The 21,029-nt window shown below is 39.4% G+C and overlaps 1 protein-coding gene across 1 annotated transcript in view; it reads right to left on the reverse strand.

Annotated features, from left to right (window-relative positions):
- LOC123766952 (arylsulfatase B) overlaps positions 1-21,029 on the reverse strand; it is a 205,598-nt gene that overhangs the window by 18,774 nt on the left and 165,795 nt on the right. Inside the window, 1 exon segment of the mRNA XM_069307715.1 lies at positions 19,481-19,654. Coding sequence (XP_069163816.1) covers positions 19,481-19,654 — 174 coding nt within the window.

Below are 21,029 nucleotides of genomic sequence, written 5' to 3' on the forward strand. Positions count from 1 at the left end.
TTAATATTGTGATCGCATAAACTCGTATGTAGATACAATGCATTAGACGTTTGGGCAGTTCTAATACTATAAGCATGTTGTGACAACCGCAATTGTAAGGACTTTCCTGTTTGTCCAAGGTACACAGAATCACAATCATTGCAGGGAATCGAATACACACAACCTGCTGTATCAGGGGAGTTTTTTATTAAACTCCCTTTATTAAAATTTTATTAAACTATTATTATTAGTTATTTTATTAAACCTTTTTATTAAATTATTTTTATTAAACTTTATTTTGTTCACTAATAGTACGATCAAATCCAATTTAATAAAAAACTCCCCTGATACAGCAGGTTGTGTGTATTCGATTCCCTGCAATGATTGTGATTCTGTGTACCTTGGACAAACAGGAAAGTCCTTACAATTGCGGTTGTCACAACATGCTTATAGTATAAGAACTGCCCAAACGTCTAATGCATTGTATCTACATACGAGTTTATGCGATCACAATATTAACTGGAATGGGGCAAAAAGCATTACCAATTGTGGGGATTTCGTGGAACGGAATTTGATTGAGTCTGCTCTAATCAGTCAGTGTCCAAATCTTCTTAATGTTAGTACTGGAATGTACAAACTTGATCCATTTTTAAGTTATAATATTGCACAACAGTTTAAGAAACAACTCTGATAGAGAGGCTTACAATGTCTCATTATAATTGTATATTCATATATTGTGTGTTCATGAGGCTTTTCTTTAATCTTTCATCCTTATTCTCTGACCGCTTAATCCTATTTGACCATTCTAAGCTAAGCTATACCTGTTTTTGGTTAATTACACCTGACCAACCCTTGGGATGGGTTGGTCAGGTGTCGGCCTATATATCTTCCCCCCTTCTCCCTTCTCCTTAGTCTGTTGTTGACAAAGGCTTTAACAAAGCCGAAACGTTCACCTCATTTCATATTTCTCTGTGGATTTTCCGCATATTTATATATATATATATATATATATATATATATATATTTATATATTTATTTATATATTTATATATATATTTATATATATATTTATATACATATTTATATACATATTTATATATATATATTTATATATATATATATATATATATATATATATATATATATATATATATATATATATATATATATATATATATATTATTAAATATGACCGAAAAAGTAAGATTAATCATTCTAACACGAATTTTCTCAATCTTTCGTACATTTCTTTTCACTGTTGGAGGTAAATAAAAAATCAATTCTCCAAAATTCATTTGTATTTCTAGTCTGACGCGACACGAGCGCGTTTCAACAGCAATCAACAGCCAATTAATGCACAACTATATTCTACCCACCTCAAGACTCCGGTCCAATATAGAAGCATCAAGAAATATGGACCAATAGGCTTTCAACAAACAATTCTATTCAATACCCATTGTTTCGTGATCTGTCTTGTGTTGATGAAATTAATACCCTATTAATGCCACCTCTTGTTCTGTCTTGTGTTGATGAAATTAATACCCTATTAATGCCACCTCACCCCATCCACCTCACTAAAATTTAGATATAAAATCGGAGATGCGTAAGTTCTATTCAGTTGTGTATTTGTAAACTAAAGTCTTTGAAAATGTAATAAGTTTTACGAAACGCGCTCGTGTCGCGTCAGACTAGAAATAAAAATGAATTTTGGAGAATTGATTTTTTATTTACCTCCAACAGTGAAAAGAAATGTACGAAAGATTGAGAAAATTCGTGTTAGAATTATTAATCTTACTTTTTCGGTCATATTTAATAATATATGTCTACAGGAAACCCTGCTACCAGAATATACTAATATATATATATATATATATATATATATATATATATATATATATATATATATATATATATATATATATATATATATATATATATATATATATTTATATATATATATATATATATATATAATATGTCGTACCTAGTAGCCAGAACGCACTTCTATGCCTACTATGCAAGGCCCGATTTGCCTAATAAGCCAAGTTTTCATGAATTAATTGTTTTTCGACTACCTAACCTACCTAACCTAACCTAAACTAACTTTTTCGGCTACCTAACCGAACCTAACCTATAAAGATAGGTTAGGTTAGGTTAGGTAGGGTTGGCTAGGTTCGGTCATATATCTACGTTAATTTTAACTCCAATAACAAAAAATTTTCCTCATACATAATGAAATGGGTAGCTTTATCATTTCTTAAGAAAAAAATTAGAGAAAATATATTAATTCAGGAAAACTTTGCTAATTAGGCAAATCGGGCCTTGCATAGTAGGCTGAGAAGTGCGTTCTGGCTACTAGGTACGACATATATATATATATATATATATATATATATATATATATATATATATATATATATATATATATATATATGTTTCATTGAATATGACCGCATATTCTGTATTTATTATTTTCTGGTTTAGGGCTTCTATCCCTCTAACTATTTTCTTAGCATCAGGGCTTATTGAAATCATCTAACACGAATTTTCTCGATCTTTCGTACGTTTCTTTTCACTGTTGGTGGTAATTCAAAAATTAATTCTCCAAAATTCATTTTGTATCTGATTCGTGATCAGATATACAAGGCAGAAAATGAAATCAAAGACAACAAAACACAACTACTTCATGCTACAAACGAATGGAGAAATAGCAACATCGACGAAAGTCTCCGTACCTGCATTGAACAACACCTCGACATCCTCACAGACCGACATCACCACAGCACTGAAACAAGGATTATCAAGAAACTAACAACGTTATATGGAGGACCTATGGCAATTCCACGACCGAGAGATGGCTTCCTGAACCTTGCAGGAATCAACCTCACTGAGGACCAAGTCACTCTCCTAAATCTGGGTATAAACTGTCACGTTATGTCCAAACCGAGTGAGATGGCCCGGAAAGTGGAGTTGGAAGTTCTGTTGGACGACATATTCGACCTCGAGACACAAAAGAAGGTCACTACCAAAGATACATTACAAGCAGAATTTATTGCGGAAGGAGGAAAGAATCGAGGCAACTACAGAAGCACCATACTGTCCCCCGAGCTCAAAGCGGCAGCTAAGAGCCTTCGTGAGAACAAGGAGAAAGTTGTCAGGAGAGGTGACAAGTCGCCAATATACGTCATTCTTAAAAAAGACGAATATCTGACGAAAATGAACCTCATACTCTCTGACCAAACTAAATTCCAAAGGGTAACGAAGGACACTACAGCCGAATTGAAAGCAAAGGTCAACAAACTGATCGAAACTGTGAATGCCAAGATATCCGGACTCCACCTGCCAAAGGTTATTGGGGAATATAAACCTGGATATGCGTATGGAAATGTCAAGACACACAAGCCTGGAAACCCTCTTTGACCAATCATTATCCAGATACCCACACCCACGTATAGACTGGCGAAGCGACTCAACGGCCTGCTGACTCCTTATGTCCCTTGCGCCTTCAGCCTGAAGTCTCCAAAGGAATTTGTTGACTTACTGCTGGGCACACGGGCCACAGGGATAAGAGCCTCGTTGGACGTAGAATCCCTGTTTACCAACGTACCTGTGGACGAGACAATCGGGATGATAGCCGACAGAGTGTATCGTGATCCGGCCTGCACTCCTCTTGACATACCAGAGAACATTCTGAGGAAACTACTCCAAGCTTGTACTAAAGAGGCACCCTTCTTGAGCCCGGATGGGCACATGTATAAGCAAGCAGATGGGGTCGCCATGGGTTCCCCCCTTGGTGTGTTGTAATCCACAAGTTAGTAGGAATTATTAGCTGGAGGATCATTACTACAACACTTAACGAATGATGATTGAAAGTACATGTAAGTAGACAGACTATGGATCACATATCTAAGAAAGGTCAATGGATTAAGACCGAAGCTGTTTAGCCAAATTAATAATTCCTGGAAAGAGGAATTATTCTTCGTCAGGCTTCTAGGAACAAGATTACCGCTCTAGGGATAAGGTTAATCGGATTATACCTTCCTCGAGAAGCGTGGTGAAATGATTGAGGCCATGGTTGACTGGAGTCAGTCTGGTTGTGGAAGTGGAACTAGCAAGTCCTCTGAGGTCTCCGCTTGTGGCAGCAGCGAAGTGTAGCAGACAGCTATGCGAGAACCTGTTGTGATCTTAGTGACCAAGTTAAGTCTGCAGTATGTGAGTATTGAATGTAAGACTAACCGGGTGTGGAGCGTTGTAGTAATCATTCCGTATTAGGGACTTAGGCGGAAGTTACGAGTGTGGGTGGTGATCGCGGAGGTCAGGTGGTCTATGGGTATTGGAAGTGTATTGACCTAATAGAGTATGTTAATATATTATTATTTGTCAGAGTCTATTCTTTGTAATTAAATGACAAACCCGACGGCCTTTAAATACCTTCGATATGTCCCTTCATAGTGTTCCTGGTTTGGTTGGTGAGGGAATGTTAGGGAATTGGTAGACGACATATTTGGTGGCAGCGCAAACAGGTGTGGAACACTTGCGAGATGAAGGAAGTGTGGTTCTGGTTTAGTTGGTGAGGGAATGTTCGGCAAATGGTAGACGTCGGGTTGTGGTGAGAATGGTGGTTACTAGACGGAGGAAAGAAGGGTCAGGTGAGACTAGGTCAGAGGAGTTAGTTAATTAAAGGGACTAGGCCATTGTGGGGCACATGTGGGGTTTATTTCTTTCTTTCCAGATTCCCGCAACGAGAGACGGCTAAGATGCAAGTCTGGACCACTGAAGCATCGGGATCTAAAACAAGTGCAGTACGCGTGTTCGTAGTGCGGATTATACAGTGTTCGTAGTGCGGATTATACAGCGTGGCGAGGAAAACTAGCGCGGGTGAATGGGGGCCAGCGTGGGCCATGTGCGGGCCAAGCGATGGGTGGGCCAAGCGAGCCGCACCATGGAGCTTGTTTTATATCGTTGGTAAGGCGGAAATAGTGAGAAACCGTTGCTAAGGTGAAATTAAGCGTGAAAACTACGTAATTTAAAGTTAATTAAATTTCATGTAACGTGTAAATCGAATATTTTAAGGATAATGAAATATTACCTAAAGTACTGTGCGAGTTCCGGCGTTGTCAGGTGTAGATACAGAAAATAGGCGCAGTGAATTATGGACGCCTTGGCATAGCGAGCGACGCGCAATTTGACGTCTGGGGTTCGCCGTCTACTGTACCGTGGAGAGGGCCATGGAGATTTTTTTGTGGGTGCAGGTAGCATTATGGAGAGTGTTACCGTGGGACACGGGGAGCGTGTCCCGTTGGTGGGGGTGTGTGGCGCCGGGTGTAGTGCATGGTTGTGTATTGGCGTTTGTACGCCGGGGTGTGTAGTGTAATGCATGTGGTGTGTAGTGTAATGCATGTGTAGTGGCTTATTAGACGCCAGCGTAATGCATAGTATTTACTGTAGTGAAATGTGCATGTTTTCACTGTGGATATCATGGATGTAGTATAGTGCATGACATTGTTGGCATTGTAGCGCCAAGGTGTAGCATGTGTAGCATAACTGGTTGTTGTAACACCGGGGGTATTGTAGACATTAGCGTTGAAGTATGTTAACGCAGGTGGTAGTGTGTGGCGGGTGGCCACTACACAAGAAATTATGCCTGACGAGTGTTGGTCAGGTAATTAATGGATTACGAGAGAAAAGGGAGTGTGTGTGGCGTCTGGTTACTTATTGGTGGTGTTATTGGTGGTGACGTCTCGTGGTGTTTTGATGCGCTCTGGCGCAAGGCATATGCCTGTGGTGGTAATGGTGTTGGGGGACGCCGTGTGTGTTGTGTTGAGGGCGTTGGGGACGCTGTGTTGTGTTGAGGGCGTTGGGGACGCCGTGTGTTGTGTTGAGGGCGTTGGGGATGCCGAGTGTTGTGTTGAGGGCGTTGGGGACGCCGAGTGTTGTGTTGAGGGCGTTGGGGACGCCGAGTGTTGTGTTGAGGGCGTTGGGGACGCCGAGTGTTGTGTTGAGGGCGTTGGGGACGCCGTGTGTTGTGTTGATGGCGTTGGGGACGCCGTGTGTTGTGTTGAGGGCGTTGGGGACGCCGTGTGTTGTGTTGATGGCGTTGGGGACGCCGTGTGTTGTATTGATGGCGTTGGGGACGCCGAGTGTATGGTGTGGTGTTGTGGAGTATATGGTGGCGCAGGGGCGCCAGGTAGTGGTCGGTAAGGTGAGTATTGGCGTAGTAAGGTCGGTGCGTTAGGACGCAGGAAGTGGTTGTAGGGATGTGTGGCGTTATATTGAGGTCATCAGTGGTTGGGATGACCAGTGGTAATGGTGTGTCGGAGTAAGTAAGTCTTATGGATAAGATGAAATGTGGATAATTGCAGGAGTTGGTGGCTGCAGTAGGCGAGTCAAGTCGATATCTCTAGCAAGACTCATAAAAGACTAATAAAAATTCATTATTTTCATTAAAATTTTCATTAATTAAGTCGGAGTGGGTAAGTCTTATGGATAAGATTATAAGGTAGAATTTCAAATTTCAGCCAAGTAGATATACTAATCTCTCATTAATTAAGTTGTTACAGGAATCTCGCTAGAAGCGAGCCAGTGGCAGTATGATGCTTTAGTGACATTAGTTGTGAAATGATTTTAATGAGGTATTTATTGTGATAATGTATGTGTATGTATATACTGTATATTACCTCATCGGCACCATTACTGAGTGTTAGGCTTGAGAAGGTCCCCCGGGATCATGTCACAGAGCTTCAGGTAGAGTAGAAGGGAAGCTATGAGGCTACACTCAGTAATTCTAGAGAAAAAAAAAGGGGGAGGAAGTTGAAGCCAACGTGACGATATAGGCGAAATTCGCCCCCTGATATCAAAGCAGGGATAAGGGCCAGCTGCAATGGTTTTGCAGCTGCGCTCAGGCTATATACGGGGAGAGAGTAAGGAGCCGAGGGGGGTTATGTGATAATGGGATTGAGCCAGGGGCTCCGAGGGAATATTTTGCAGGTACAGCGGTCGGGAAGGTGTGAATACAGGTGGACACACTCTGGGCGGATGGGCCTAGACCAGAGAGCTGTGAGGGATCTACAGCGTTCTGGGATTGGTGCCCTGGAACGAGACGTCAGCACAGACCCAAGGGAACATGACCCTGGGGTAGGAATCTCCGTTGCTCTGGAGGCCAGGATCACGTTAGCTCAGAGCAACGATGGGACATTGACAACATTCACCAGGCTGGACAGCCTGGGTTTTGTCTGGGTCATGGAGGATCTATGACCTAGCAACCATGGGACACGAAGACAAGAGAAGTGATGCTGCCAATTGTGGAGGAGGACAGTGAAACATTGTGTGATTATTGTAAGCCCTTATGTCAACAGTACAGGGCAAGATGTTAAATTGTAATTAACTTATTACTAAGGATGAAGAACCTTAGATATATATGTGTTGTGTATATATTAATGACTAGTGTCATTTCTGTTTAAGTGCCAGCATTCTGGTCCATATAATTTTATGGTTATGTTTGTATGTAATTATATGTCAGCAGTTTAGGTATATGTGCATTGTTGGAGATGGGAAAAATTATTACAGACTATTTTACCTGTGCTATGATGTGAATATAATGTATATGTTGGAGAAGTGTTGTGAGTCATGTCGGGGAAAATTTTAATTTATTTCATTGTGTGTATGATGAACTTATTGGATGATTTTTTAGTTGTACACATATGGTGGGTGCATCCTCCAGGTCCTTGCACTAATGGAACCATTGCAATGATGCATATGGGGACATATGCGTGTTTAAGGAGGGGAGTGGTGTTGTAATCCACAAGTTAGTAGGAATTATTAGCTAGAGGATCATTACTACAACACTTAACGAATGATGATTGAAAGTACATGTAAGTAGACAGACTATGGATCACATATCTAAGAAAGGTCAATGGATTAAGACCGAAGCTGTTTAGCCAAATTAATAATTCCTGGAAAGAGGAATTATTCTTCGTCAGGCTTCTAGGAACAAGATTACCGCTCTAGGGATAAGGTTAATCGGATTATACCTTCCTCAAGAAGCGTGGTGAAATGATTGAGGCCATGGTTGACTGGAGTCAGTCTGGTTGTGGAAGTGGAACTAGCAAGTCCTCTGAGGTCTCCGCTTGTGACAGCAGCGAAGTGTAGCAGACAGCTATGCGAGAACCTGTTGTGATCTTAGTGACCAAGTTAAGTCTGCAGTATGTGTGTATTGAATGTAAGACTAACCGGGTGTGGAGCGTTGTAGTAATCATTCCGTATTAGGGACTTAGGCGGAAGTTACGAGTGTGGGTGGTGATCGCGGAGGTCAGGTGGTCTATGGGTATTGGAAGTGTATTGACCTAATAGAGTATGTTAATATATTATTATTTGTCAGAGTCTATTCTTTGTAATTAAATGACAAAACCCGACGGCCTTTAAATACATTCCATATGTTCATTCATTGTGTTCCAGTACAAACCTAGTGGTACGCCTCAAGGGTCTGGTGTGTGTAGGAGTATAGGTGGTAGTAACGGTTGCTGAGGCAAGGTGTTATGTGTTGTGTATTCGCTGTGCTCGGAATGAACCGGGGTTCAGCGTCACGACAGGTGTCCTGTTTGCAAACTTTCTACATGGGTACCATCGAGCAAAAAGTCTTTGTCGAAATGAATTTGAAACCGGCCATATACTGCAGGTATGTTGACGACATTTTTACACAGGTACCTGATGTCAGACATCTGCAGGAGCTGAAGGAGGCATTTGAGCAGAGTTTCCGTGCTGCGTTTCACTTACGAGATGGAAAATGATGGGAAGCTGCCCTTTCTAGATGTAACAGTCATGGAAAGAGCGGAGGTTTCCACACTGCAGTCTACACTAAGGAAACAAACATAGGAATGTGCCTCAATGCCAACAGTGACTGCCCAGACAGGTACAAGAGGAGTGTCGTTAACGCTTATGTCGACCGTTCTCTCAGCCACAACTCAGGATGGAAGTAAGTCGATGAAGAACTCTGTAGGGTAAGGCAGGTCATAGTCAACAACGGCTTCTCCAATGGTTTCGTTGAAGACATAAGAAGGAAGGTGAAACGCCATGCAACTCTGAAGAGACAACTAACACAACACCTATACCCCCTATTAGACTATTTACAGGAACTTCTTTTCCACAGCTCATAAAACGGAGGAAAGGGTCCTGAAAGATATTGTTAATAGAAACGTTATCCCTACAGACAAAAATCAGAGGATACAACTGACGATTTACTATAAAACCAGAAAAACGGCCAGCCTACTCATGAGAAACTCTCCAGACACAAAGCAGAACGCTTTAAAGAGACCAACGTCGTCCATGCCTTCAAATGCCCTCTTGGGGACTGTAAGCTCCAAAAAACCCAGTATATAGGCAAGACAACAACATCTCTTTCTAGGCGTTTAACGATGCATAAGCAACAGGGCTCCATTAAGGAACATATAATCTCTTCCCACAACCAGAACATCACCAGAGAAGTCTTAACAAAAAACACGGAAATCATCGATAGATACAGCGATAGCAGGTGGCTTGATATCTGCGAGGCACTACACATTAAGAAGTCGACACCAGCAATCAACAGTCAATTAATGCACAACTATATTCTACCCACTTCCGGACTCCGCACCAATATAGAAGCATCAAGAAATATGGGCCAATAGGCCTTTGCAGTTACTTCCATTCTTCCCTTTAACTTACAAAATATTATACCCATTGTTTCGTGTTCTGTCTTATGTTGAAAGTTTGCTTTCACCTCATCCAAAACTGTTGTAACATATCACCTCACCCAGATGCAGGTATAAAATCGAAGCTGTTTGAACTCTGTTCAAACAGTTCTGTTCAGTTATAGTTGTGTGTGTGTAAACTAAAGTCTTTGAAAATGTAATAAGTTTTACGAAACGCATTCAAGTGTCGCGTCAGACTAGAAATAAATATGAATTTTGGAGAATTGATTTTTCAGTTACCATCAACAGTGAAAAGAAGTATAGTAAACAGAGAAAATTCGTTTAGAATTATTAATCTTACTTTTTCGGTCATATTTAATAATATATGTCTACAGGAAAGACTGCTACCAAAATATACTAATATATATATATATATATATATATTATATATATAGATATATATATATTTATATATATATATATATATATATATATATATATATATATATATATATAATATATATGTCGTACCTAGTAGCCACACGCACTTCTCTGCCTTTTATGCAAGGCCCGATTTGCCTAATAAGCCAATTTATCATGAATTAATTGCTTTTCGACTACCTAACCTAACCTAACCTAACTTTTTCAGCTACCTAACCTAACCTAACCTATCAAGATAGGTTAGGTTAGGTTAGGTAGGGTTGGTTAGGTTTGGTCATATATCTACGTTAATTTTAAATCCAATAAAAAAAATTGACCTCATACATAAAGAAATGGGTAGCTTTATCATTTCATAAGAAAAAAATAGAGCAAATATTATATTCAGGAAAACTTGGCTTATTAGCAAATCGAGCCTTGCATAGTAGGCTGAGAAGTGCGTTCTGGCTACTAGGTACGACATATATATATAATATGTATATATATATATATATTAGTATATTTTGGTAGCAGTCTTTCCTGTAGACATATATTATTAAATATGACCGAAAAGGTAAGATTAATAATTTCTAACACGAATTTTCTCAATCTTTCGTACATTTATTTTCACTGTTGGAGGTAAATCAAAAATCAATTCTCCAAAATTCATTTTTATTTCTAGTCTGACGCGACACGAGCGCGTTTCGTAAAACTTATTACATTTTCAAAGACTTTAGTTTGCAAATACACAACTGAATAGAACTTACGCATCTCCGATTTTATATCTACATTTGAGTGAGGTGGAAGGGGTGATGTGGCATTAATCAACACAAGACAGAACAAGGGGTTGTATTAATAGGGTATTAATTTCATCAACACAAGACAGAACAAAAGGTGACATTAATAGGGTATTAATTTCATCAACACAAGACAGAACACGAAACAATGGGTATTGAATAGAAGTGTTTGTAGAAAGCCTATTGGTCCATATTTCTTTATGCTTCTATATTGGAGCGGAGTCTTGAGGTGGGTAGAATATAGTTGTGCATTAATTGGCTGTTGATTGCTGGTGTTGACTTCTTGATGTGTAGTGCCTCGCAAACGTCAAGCCGCCTGCTATCGCTGTATCTATCGATGATTTCTGTGTTGTTTACTAGGATTTCTCTGGCGATGGTTGGTTGTGGGAAGAGATTATATGTTCCTTAATGGAGCCCTGTTGCTTATGCATCGTTAAACGCCTAGAAAGAGATGTTGTTGTCTTGCCTATATACTGGGTTTTTTTGGAGCTTACAGTCCCCAAGTGGGCATTTGAAGGCATAGACGACGTTAGTCTCTTTTAAAGCGTTCTGTTTTGTGTCTGGAGAGTTTCTCATGAGTAGGCTGGCCGATTTTCTGGTTTTATAGTAAATCGTCAGTTGTATCCTCTGATTTTTGTCTGTAGGGATAACGTTTCTATTAACAATATCTTTCAGGACCCTTTCCTCCGTTTTATGAGCTGTGGAAAAGAAGTTCCTGTAAAATAGTCTAATAGGGGGTATAGGTGTTGTGTTAGTTGTCTCTTCAGAGGTTGCATGGCTTTTCACTTTCCTTCTTATGATGTCTTCGATGAAAACCATTGGAGAAGCCGTTATTGACTAGGACCTGCCTTACCCTACAGAGTTCTTCGTCGACTTGCTTCCATTCTGAGCTGTGGCTGAGAGCACGGTCGACGTATGCGTTAACAACACTCCTCTTGTACCTTTCAGGGCAGTCGCTGTGGCATTTAGGCACATTCCTATGTTTGTTTCCTTAGTGTAGACTGCAGTTGTGGAATACCTCCGCCCTTTCCATGACTGTTACATCTAGAAAAGGCAGCTTCCCATCCTTTTCCGTCTCGTAAGTGAAACGCAGCACGGAACTCTGCTCAAATGCCTCCTTCAGCTCCTGCAGATGTCTGACATCAGGTACCTGTGTAAAAATGTCGTCAACATACTGCAGTATATGGCCGGTTTCAAGTTCATGTCGACTAAGACTTTTTGCTCGACGGTACCCATGTAGACGTTTTCAAACAGGACACCTAGGGGAGAACCCATGGCGACCCCATCTACTAGATAAGAGCCTCGTTGGACGTAGAATCGCTGTTTACCAACGTACCTGTGGACGAGACAATCGGAATGATAGCCGACAGAGTGTATCGTGATCCAGCCTGTACTCCTCTTGACATGCCAGAAAGTATTCTGAGGAACTACTCAAGCTTGTACTAAAGAGGCACCCTTCTTGAGCCCGGATGGGCACATGTATAAGCAAGTAGATGGGGTCGCCATGGGTTCTCCCCTAGGTGTCCTGTTTGCAAACTCTACATGGTACCGTCGAGCAAAAAGTCTTAGTCGACATGACTTGAAACCGGCCATATACTGCAGGTATGTTGACGACATTTTACACAGGTACCTGATGTCAGACATCTGCAGGAGCTGAAGGAGGCATTTGAGCAGAGTTCCGTGCTGCGTTTCACTTACGAGACGGAAAAGGATGGGAAGCTGCCTTTTTCTAGATGTAACAGTCATGGAAAAAGGGCGGAGGTTTCCACACTGCAGTCTACACTAAGGAAACAAACATAGGAATGTGCCTAAATGCCAACAGCGACTGCCCTGACAGGTACAAGAGGAGTGTTGTTAACGCATACGTCGACCGTGCTCTCAGCCACAGCTCAGAATGGAAGCAAGTCGACGAAGAACTCTGTAGGGTAAGGGCAGGTCCTAGTCAATAACGGCTTCTCCAATGGTTTCATCGAAGACATCATAAGAAAGAAAGTGAAAAGCCATGCAACCTCTGAAGAGACAACTAACACAACACCTATACCCCCTATTAGACTATTTTACAGGAACTTCTTTTCCACAGCTCATAAAACGGAGGAAAGGGTCCTGAAGATATTGTTAATAGAAACGTTATCCCTACAGACAAAAATCAGAGGATACAACTGACGATTTACTATAAAACCAGAAAAACGGCCAGCCTACTCATGAGAAACTCTCCAGACACAAAACAGAACGCTTTAAAAGAGACTAACGTCGTCTATGCCTTCAAATGCCCACTTGGGGACTGTAAGCTCCAAAAAACCCAGTATATAGGCAAGACAACAACATCTCTTTCTAGGCGTTTAACGATGCATAAGCAACAGGGCTCCATTAGGGAACATATAATCTCTTCCCATAACCAAACCATCGCCAGAGAAATCCTAGTAAACAACACAGAAATCATCGATAGATACAGCGATAGCAGGCGGGCTTGACGTTTGCGAGGCACTACACATCAAGAAGTCAACACCAGCAATCAACAGCCAATTATTGCACAACTATATTCTACCCACCTCAAGACTCCGCTCCAATATAGAAGCATCAAGAAATATGGACCAATAGGCTTTCTACAAACACTTCTATTCAATACCCATTGTTTCTGTTCTGTCTTGTGTTGATACTTTTAATACCCTATTAATATCCCCTCTTGTTCTGTCTTGTGTTAATGCCACATCACCCCTCCCACCTCACTCAAATGTAGATATAAAATCAGAGATACGTAAGTTCTAATCAGTTGTGTATTTGTGAAGTCTTTGAAAATGTAATAAGTTTTACGAAACGCGCCCGTGTCGCGTCAGACTAGAAATAAAAATGAATTTTGGAGAAGTGATTTTTTATTTACCTCCAACAGTGAAGCGTAATGTACGAAAGATTGAGAAAATTCGTGTTAGAATTATTAATCTTACTTTTTCGGTCATATTTAATAATATATATATAATATATATATATATATATATATATATAATATGTTGTTAAATATGACCGAAAAAGTGAGATTAATAATTCTAACACGAATTTTCTCAACATTTGTTACGTTTTTTTTACTGTCGATGATAATTGAAAAAATCATTTCTCCAATAAATCATTTTTATTTCTAGTCAGACACGACGCTTGAACGCGTTTCGTAATACTTATTACATTTTTAAAGACTTTAGTTTACACACACAACTGTAACTTGAAAAAACTAATCAGTCTTACTTATACTAACACTAAACAGTTGTTTTTGTTGTTTCAGATTTAGCTACTCAGAAAGAAGTGTCCATGTAGCACGGGCTATGGCGAGTCCATAACAAGGGCAATACTAAACAGTTGTTGTTGTTAAGATTTAACTACTCAGGACGAAGTGTCCATGTAGCACGGGCTATGGTGAGCCCGTAAAAAAAAAGTAAACAGGTTATCTGTCTTACTTATACTCGCATTTGGGTGAGGTGATATGGTACAACAGTTTTGGATGAGGTGAACCCACTTGTGACAAATACAAGACAGAACACGAAACTATGAGTATTAGTTGGATATGAGAGCATAAGAATGGAAGTAACTGCAGAGGGCCTATTGGCCCATACTTCCTCTTTTATGCTTCTATATTGGTTATTGGTCTTGAAGTGGGTAAAATATAGTTGTGCATTAAATGGATGTTGATTGCTGGTGTTGACTTTTTGATGTGTAGTGCCTTGCAGATGTCGAGTCGCCTGCTATCGCTGTACCTTTCGATGATTTTTGTGCTGTTTGTTAAGACTTTTCTGGTGATGGTCTGGGTGTAAGAGGAGATTAGGTGTTCCTTTATGGAGCCCCTGTTGCTTATGCAATGTTAATCGCCTGGAACGGGACATTAAGTCTTGCCTATATACTGAGTTCTTTGGGGCTTACAGTCCCCAAGTGGACATTTGAAGGCATAGACGACGTTGGTCTCTTTCAAGGTCTCTTTATACAGTCTCCGTGGTGTAGTGGTAAGACACTCGCCTGGCGTTCCGCGAGCGCTATGGTCATGGGTTCGTATCCTGGCCGGGAAGGATTTACTGTGGCGCAATTCCTTAACTGTAGCCTCTGTTTAACGCAACAGTAAAATGTGTACTTGGATGAAAAAACGATTCTTCGCGGCAGGGGTCGTATTCCAGGGACCTGCCCGAAACGCTACGCGTACTAGTGGCTGTACAAGAATGTAACAACTCTTGTATATATCTCAAAAAAAAAAAAAAAAAAAAAAAAAAAGGCATATCTGCTTTGTGTCTGCAGAGTTTTCATGAGTAGGTTGGCGTCTTTTTCGTTTTATAATAAATCGTCAATAGTATTTTCTGTTTTTTCTCTGTAGGGATAACTTTTTTAACGTTCACGTTCGAAACTGTGAACGCCAAGAAATCCGGACTCCACCTGCCAAAGGTATTGGGGATACAAACCTGGGTATGCGTGTTCCTCCTACATGCAACAGATGGCGCTGTTTTTCATGAAAAGTATGTTTTACCTTTACAGGTGTGGCAGCTATACTTATTCTTACGAAATGAACTTTATGGTAAACAACACATCTCAATTCCAACACAATGTCACACAAAATAATTCAATAAAAAATATAATAAATCGAAGTTTATGTAAATAAAATTTATTATTGCAATCGGAAACATTGAAATGGAATTCGTGACATAGTTACAATAGCGTGCATGTTGCTATTATATGCAACAGATGGCGCTGCTTTTCAAACAAGCATGTTTTTACTTGTCAGGGAAGAGGCATCTACATAGTATGTATATAAAAAAACGCGCTTATTCGAATGCAACATTGTGTCAAAATTTCAAAGCAATCAGTGAAGAACTTTCGGAGATTACAGCGTGGTGTTGCTCTACGTCCAACAGATGGCGCTGTTTTAAAAACAAATATGGTTTTTTCCTGTCACAGGTGAGGCATGTATATAGTAGATATATAAAAAGACGCGCGTATTCAAATGTAACGTTGTGTCAAAATTTAAACGCAATCGGTAAAGAGGTTCGAAGATTTCCCTGACATGAACAACACATGAAATACACAGTTTTTCAGAAAAAGCATGTTTTTTTTTTACCGTCACAGACGTGACATCTATATAGTATATATATATAAATCTGCTCGGATGCGAATGGAACGTTGTTTGATAATTTCAAACCAATCGGTGAAGAACTTTCGGAGATTAGCGATTTTGAACAAACGAACACATTTGCATCTTTCCAATCTTGGGGGACTACTCCAAGATCCAGAGATTTTGTGAAAGTAGGGTCAGCTGTAGGCATAATTCTTCAGCATCTTCCTTTAGACTTTGGATTGGATTCCATCCAAACTAAGGTATTTAAGTGTTTTTGTTGTCAATGTTCTTCCTAATTACTTCGCATGTTATAGGTATATGAATAAAATTAATTCTCTTCCCCTTATTCACACATATGTATGGATGATGGGATGTCAAATAACCTTTCTATTGTAAATACTGATATTAATATTCATTTAAAGTGTTTGCCGCTTTTGTATCGTCAATTATTACTTGTTTAGCCTCATATATTAAAATCCTAATGAGTCCTTTGTTTTGGGTTTACCTCTTATATAGGCATCGAACGATTTGTTATCTTTCTTTATGTTTTGTTTACCAATGCTCTATCTTTTGGTAAATATGCTTGGTTTACTAACTGTGTCATCCATCTAGTTCCCTTTCCTTTCATTTTTTTTTTTCGGCACATATTTGGCAACGAGTTTCTGTTAGGACCCTCTTTAAAATTTTGCTATGATGCCTCCATGCCATGATCGCCTATCAGCTTCCTCCAGGAGATGGTTTGCAGTTAATCTCTGGAACCGCAGACCATCTCTCTTGGGGACCAGGTCCTCTCTGGGGGACCTTCGACAAGCCTCCGGCTTCCTGTACTCGTCGAGGTCATTATAGTTAGTGAGCCTCAGGTAAATCAGGTAAATCAAATGAGACTGAAGTCGACCTAACTACAGTTGTATGAGATATGTGTACATCTTATTGCTAATGTTAATCACCTGCTTACTGTAACCACTGTAATGTTCTGAAAGCTGTAAAAAAATAAACAAACATGAGTTATGTTTACCCATTTAATATATACTCTGCCATCCATAAAAATGGAACGCCGAAAGTGTATGTTTGCTTATCTATTATTTACTAGCTGTACCGGCCACGAGTTGCTAAAGCTCAGCAATGCTCTTGCGTGCTGAGCCACAGCAACTCATGGCCGGGTACAGCAACCTTCACCTGTCTCCCAGTCACCCATTCATTCCGCCCCCCTCCCCCCGTCTTATCGTCCTCCCAACCATTCCTCCCTCCCCTTCCCCATTCGTTTGTCCTCCCCACCGTCCCCCACTCCACCATCTCCTCGTCCTCCTAAACATTCCCCACTCACCGTCTTCTCGTCCTCCCCACCATGTCCCACTCCTGCGTCTTCTCGTTCTCCCTGTTCCCTAGTCCCCACCATCCCCAACTCCTCCATCCCCCTCGTCCTCCCCACCATTACCACCTCCCCTGTCCCCTCGTCCCCTGCACAATCCCCCACTCCCATCCTTCTTCGTCCTACTCTCAATTCCTGCTCCCTCGTTCAATGCATTCCCAAATGATCTGATGTTCCCATCAGAAAATTGGGAACATTAAATGATCTGATGTTCCCGTCACTGAAATATAAGAAAGCAGTTTTAAAAAACTTAATGAAAAAAATGAAAAAATAAAAAAATATATACTAACGAAATGAACGGTATGGTAAACAACACAGCACAATTCCAACACCATGTCACACAAAATAATTAAATCAAAATGAAAATAAATAGAAATCTACGAAAATTCAATATATCAATGAATTGGAAACATTGAAATGGAATCGTAACATATTTAGTATAGCGTGTGTTGCTCTTACGTGCAAATAGATGGTGCTGTTTTTCAAATAAGCATGTTTTTACCTGCCACAGGTGAGGCATCAATACGTGTACTCATGAAATGAACGGTATGGTAAACAACACAGCTCATTTCCAGCACAATGTCATCATAAAATAATTAAATCAAAATGAAAATAAATTGAAATCCATGAAAAATCAATTTATCAATATAATTACAAACATTTAAATGGAATCATAACATGTTTAGTATAGCATGTGTTGCTATTATGTGCAACAGATAGCTTTGTTTTTCAAAAGAAGCGTGATTTTACCTGTCACAGGTGTGGCATCTATATAGTCCGGTATATAAAAACATGAGCATATTTGAATGGAAAGTGTGTCAAAATTTAAAAGCATCAATGAAGAAATTTCAGAGATTAGAGTGTGTGATACTATTACATCACACAGATATCGCTGTTTAAAAGAAAAAAACATGTTTTTCCTGTCACAGCTGAGGCCTGTATATAGTAGGTATATAAAAACACGTGCCTTTTCGAATGCACCATTGTGTCAAAATTTTAAAGCAATCGGTAAAGAAGTTTCAAAGATTTCCCTCACATGAAAAAACATGAAAAACATGAAAAACAGTTTTTTCAAAAAAGTAAGTTTTTTCATATCATAAAATGGGAACATCAAATGATCTGATGTTCCCATCACTGAAAATTAAGAAGAACAGTTAAAAACAACGAATGAAAAACATTGCAAATTACAAAAAATAACTATACTTACAAAAATGAATGTTATGGTATACAACACAGCTCAATTCCAACACAATGTCACACAAAATAATTAAATCAAAATGAAGATAAGTTGAAATCTATGAAAATTCAATTTATCAATGCAATTGGAAACACTGAAATGAAATAGTAACATATTTAGTGTAGCGTGTGTTGCATTTATGTGCAACAGATGGCGCTGGTATTCAAAAAAGCATGCTTTTATCTGTCACAGGTGTGACATCCTTACAATACGTAAATAAAAACAGGCGCGTATTTGAATTGAACGTTGTGTCAAAATTTAAAATCAATCGGTGAAGAACTTTAAGAGATTACAGCGTGTGTTGCACTTACGTCCAACAGATGACACTGTTTAAAAAAAAAAGCCTGTTTTTTTCCTGTCACAGATGAGGCATGTATATAGTAGGTATATGAAAACACGCGCTATTCAAATGCACGTTTGTGTCAAAATTTCAAGTAATCGAATCGGTAAAGAGGTTATAAAAAACACATGAAAAACACAGTTTTACAAACAAAAATCACATCAGTGACATGAGATCTATATAGATAGTATGTATATATAAATTCGCTCGGATGCGAATGGAACGTTGTGTGAAAATTTCAAAGCAATTGGTGAAGAACTTTCGGAGATTAGCGATTTTTAACAAACGAACATTTACATTTTTATTTATATTGATTGAAAGAGGCAATTATATGGGAAAATGACTAATGAAATTTAGATTTTTTGTAATGCAAATATACTGATAGTATTTAGTTTAACATTCCTCATCACCTGCACTAAAACGTTGTGTCAATTACAGCTTTCCCAATGTGTGACAATTACCTTCACTACAAGACTTGGATTAACATTTACAGCTGACGCACTACACTTCTGAAACACGTTGACTACCACAACAGCAATGTAAAAATAATCATATGGCCAAAAGGTTTAACATGTAGATGCTGCGTGTTCTCTCACCTGACTCTTGCTCTAAAGTCTGTATTGTTCTCGATGTTGTAGATCATGTGAGTCCTGGGCGAGGGGGCGGAGCCTGTGATTGCCGCTCATTGGTCCACTCCATCAGTGTCTGGCGGGGCAGTAGCTCCTGCCAAGCCCACCAGCGTCTTGAACCAGTCCGTCACGTGCATCAACCTTCAGTATTGAAAACAACAAAAATATATTTAGGGGAGTGATGAATAGATGTTATTTATCTGTTAAAGATCACCATCATTATATAAAAGCAATGAGGCTCTCTAAATAACATCGAATCACACTAGGACTAGCATAAAAAAATCTACAACCAAATCTTCTTATTGAAAAGCATGTTTTGAACATTGATGATAAGGGATTTTGATTAAGTAAATGATATCAGGTTTGGAAATTTACTTTAATATTTTACTAGAAATAAATGTTTCAAATTACAAAAGACAAATCTATCGTTTTTTTTTATTTTTTAAGCTTTCTGTTAGTCCATGAATTTGGATAGGCTTATTGAAAAATGTATACTATGTCTTTTTTGTAGGTTGTGATTAGATTTTGATACATACAATTGGGGAAAATATGCCTTCTACAATTATCAAAATAAAATTCACAACAATTTGGAAATACCTATTGAGATACGGCAGTCAAGCATAACATTGACACCTAAGATGAGTCATTCCTAAGCAGAACCAACATTTATGTTGATTTTGCTATGCTTACGTTGGACTGTCCAAGACTATATGTGTCAGTAGAATGTAAATGGTAAGGTATAAGGATCATATTACGGAACATTGTTTTGTACAGTCCTCCCAGAAACAGTATGGGACATGGAGGCGACGACGTCCTCTCAAGACACCTGACAAGACAACTAATATGTGACCTGGAAAACCTCACGTCACTGGATCCAGCCCATGATTGACCGAATAGTCTCACTATCTGACCGCGTAAGCACCCAACGTAACGTCCCTATGATTCCTTTGTTACAACTTATAATAAAGTTCTTGTCTGTTGCTATAACGTTTTTTATGATGTAATTACAACGTTGGTACAACTTGCTATCTTGGTTGTTACATGTTAGAAAGTGTTAAAACTTGTTCGAACGTTGTAGCAACATCGTCGTTTACATCGTGTGCTTGGCGGACATCGTAGGGAAGGTGTGCAACTGCTGGCTCCGCCTCTGAAAGTAACTGGTCAATTTTGTGGACATTGTGAAGGAACGCACTATTTAGTTATGTTGAGCAGTAACCGTATTTTTTGAACTATGGAGCCAATATGCCAATATACTGATAGTATTTAGTGTAACATTCCTCATCATCTGCACTAGGACGTTGTATCATTTACAACTTTCCCAATGTGCGACCATTACAGCCTAATGTGCTGTTAGAGCCCGAAAGTCGAGGGGATAGATTCACAGCGAAAGCGCACTGTGTTGAAAGAGGTCGAGAAGATGAACACTAACCACAGACTTGCATCAGTGGGCACGACTGTTTACGTTAGCAGTGTTTGTCACGTTGTCAAAGGAGGCAATAAAAGTATGTGTTGGCGG

This window comes from Procambarus clarkii, chromosome 60, assembly GCF_040958095.1.
Source record: "Procambarus clarkii isolate CNS0578487 chromosome 60, FALCON_Pclarkii_2.0, whole genome shotgun sequence".
Taxonomy (NCBI): domain Eukaryota; kingdom Metazoa; phylum Arthropoda; class Malacostraca; order Decapoda; family Cambaridae; genus Procambarus; species Procambarus clarkii.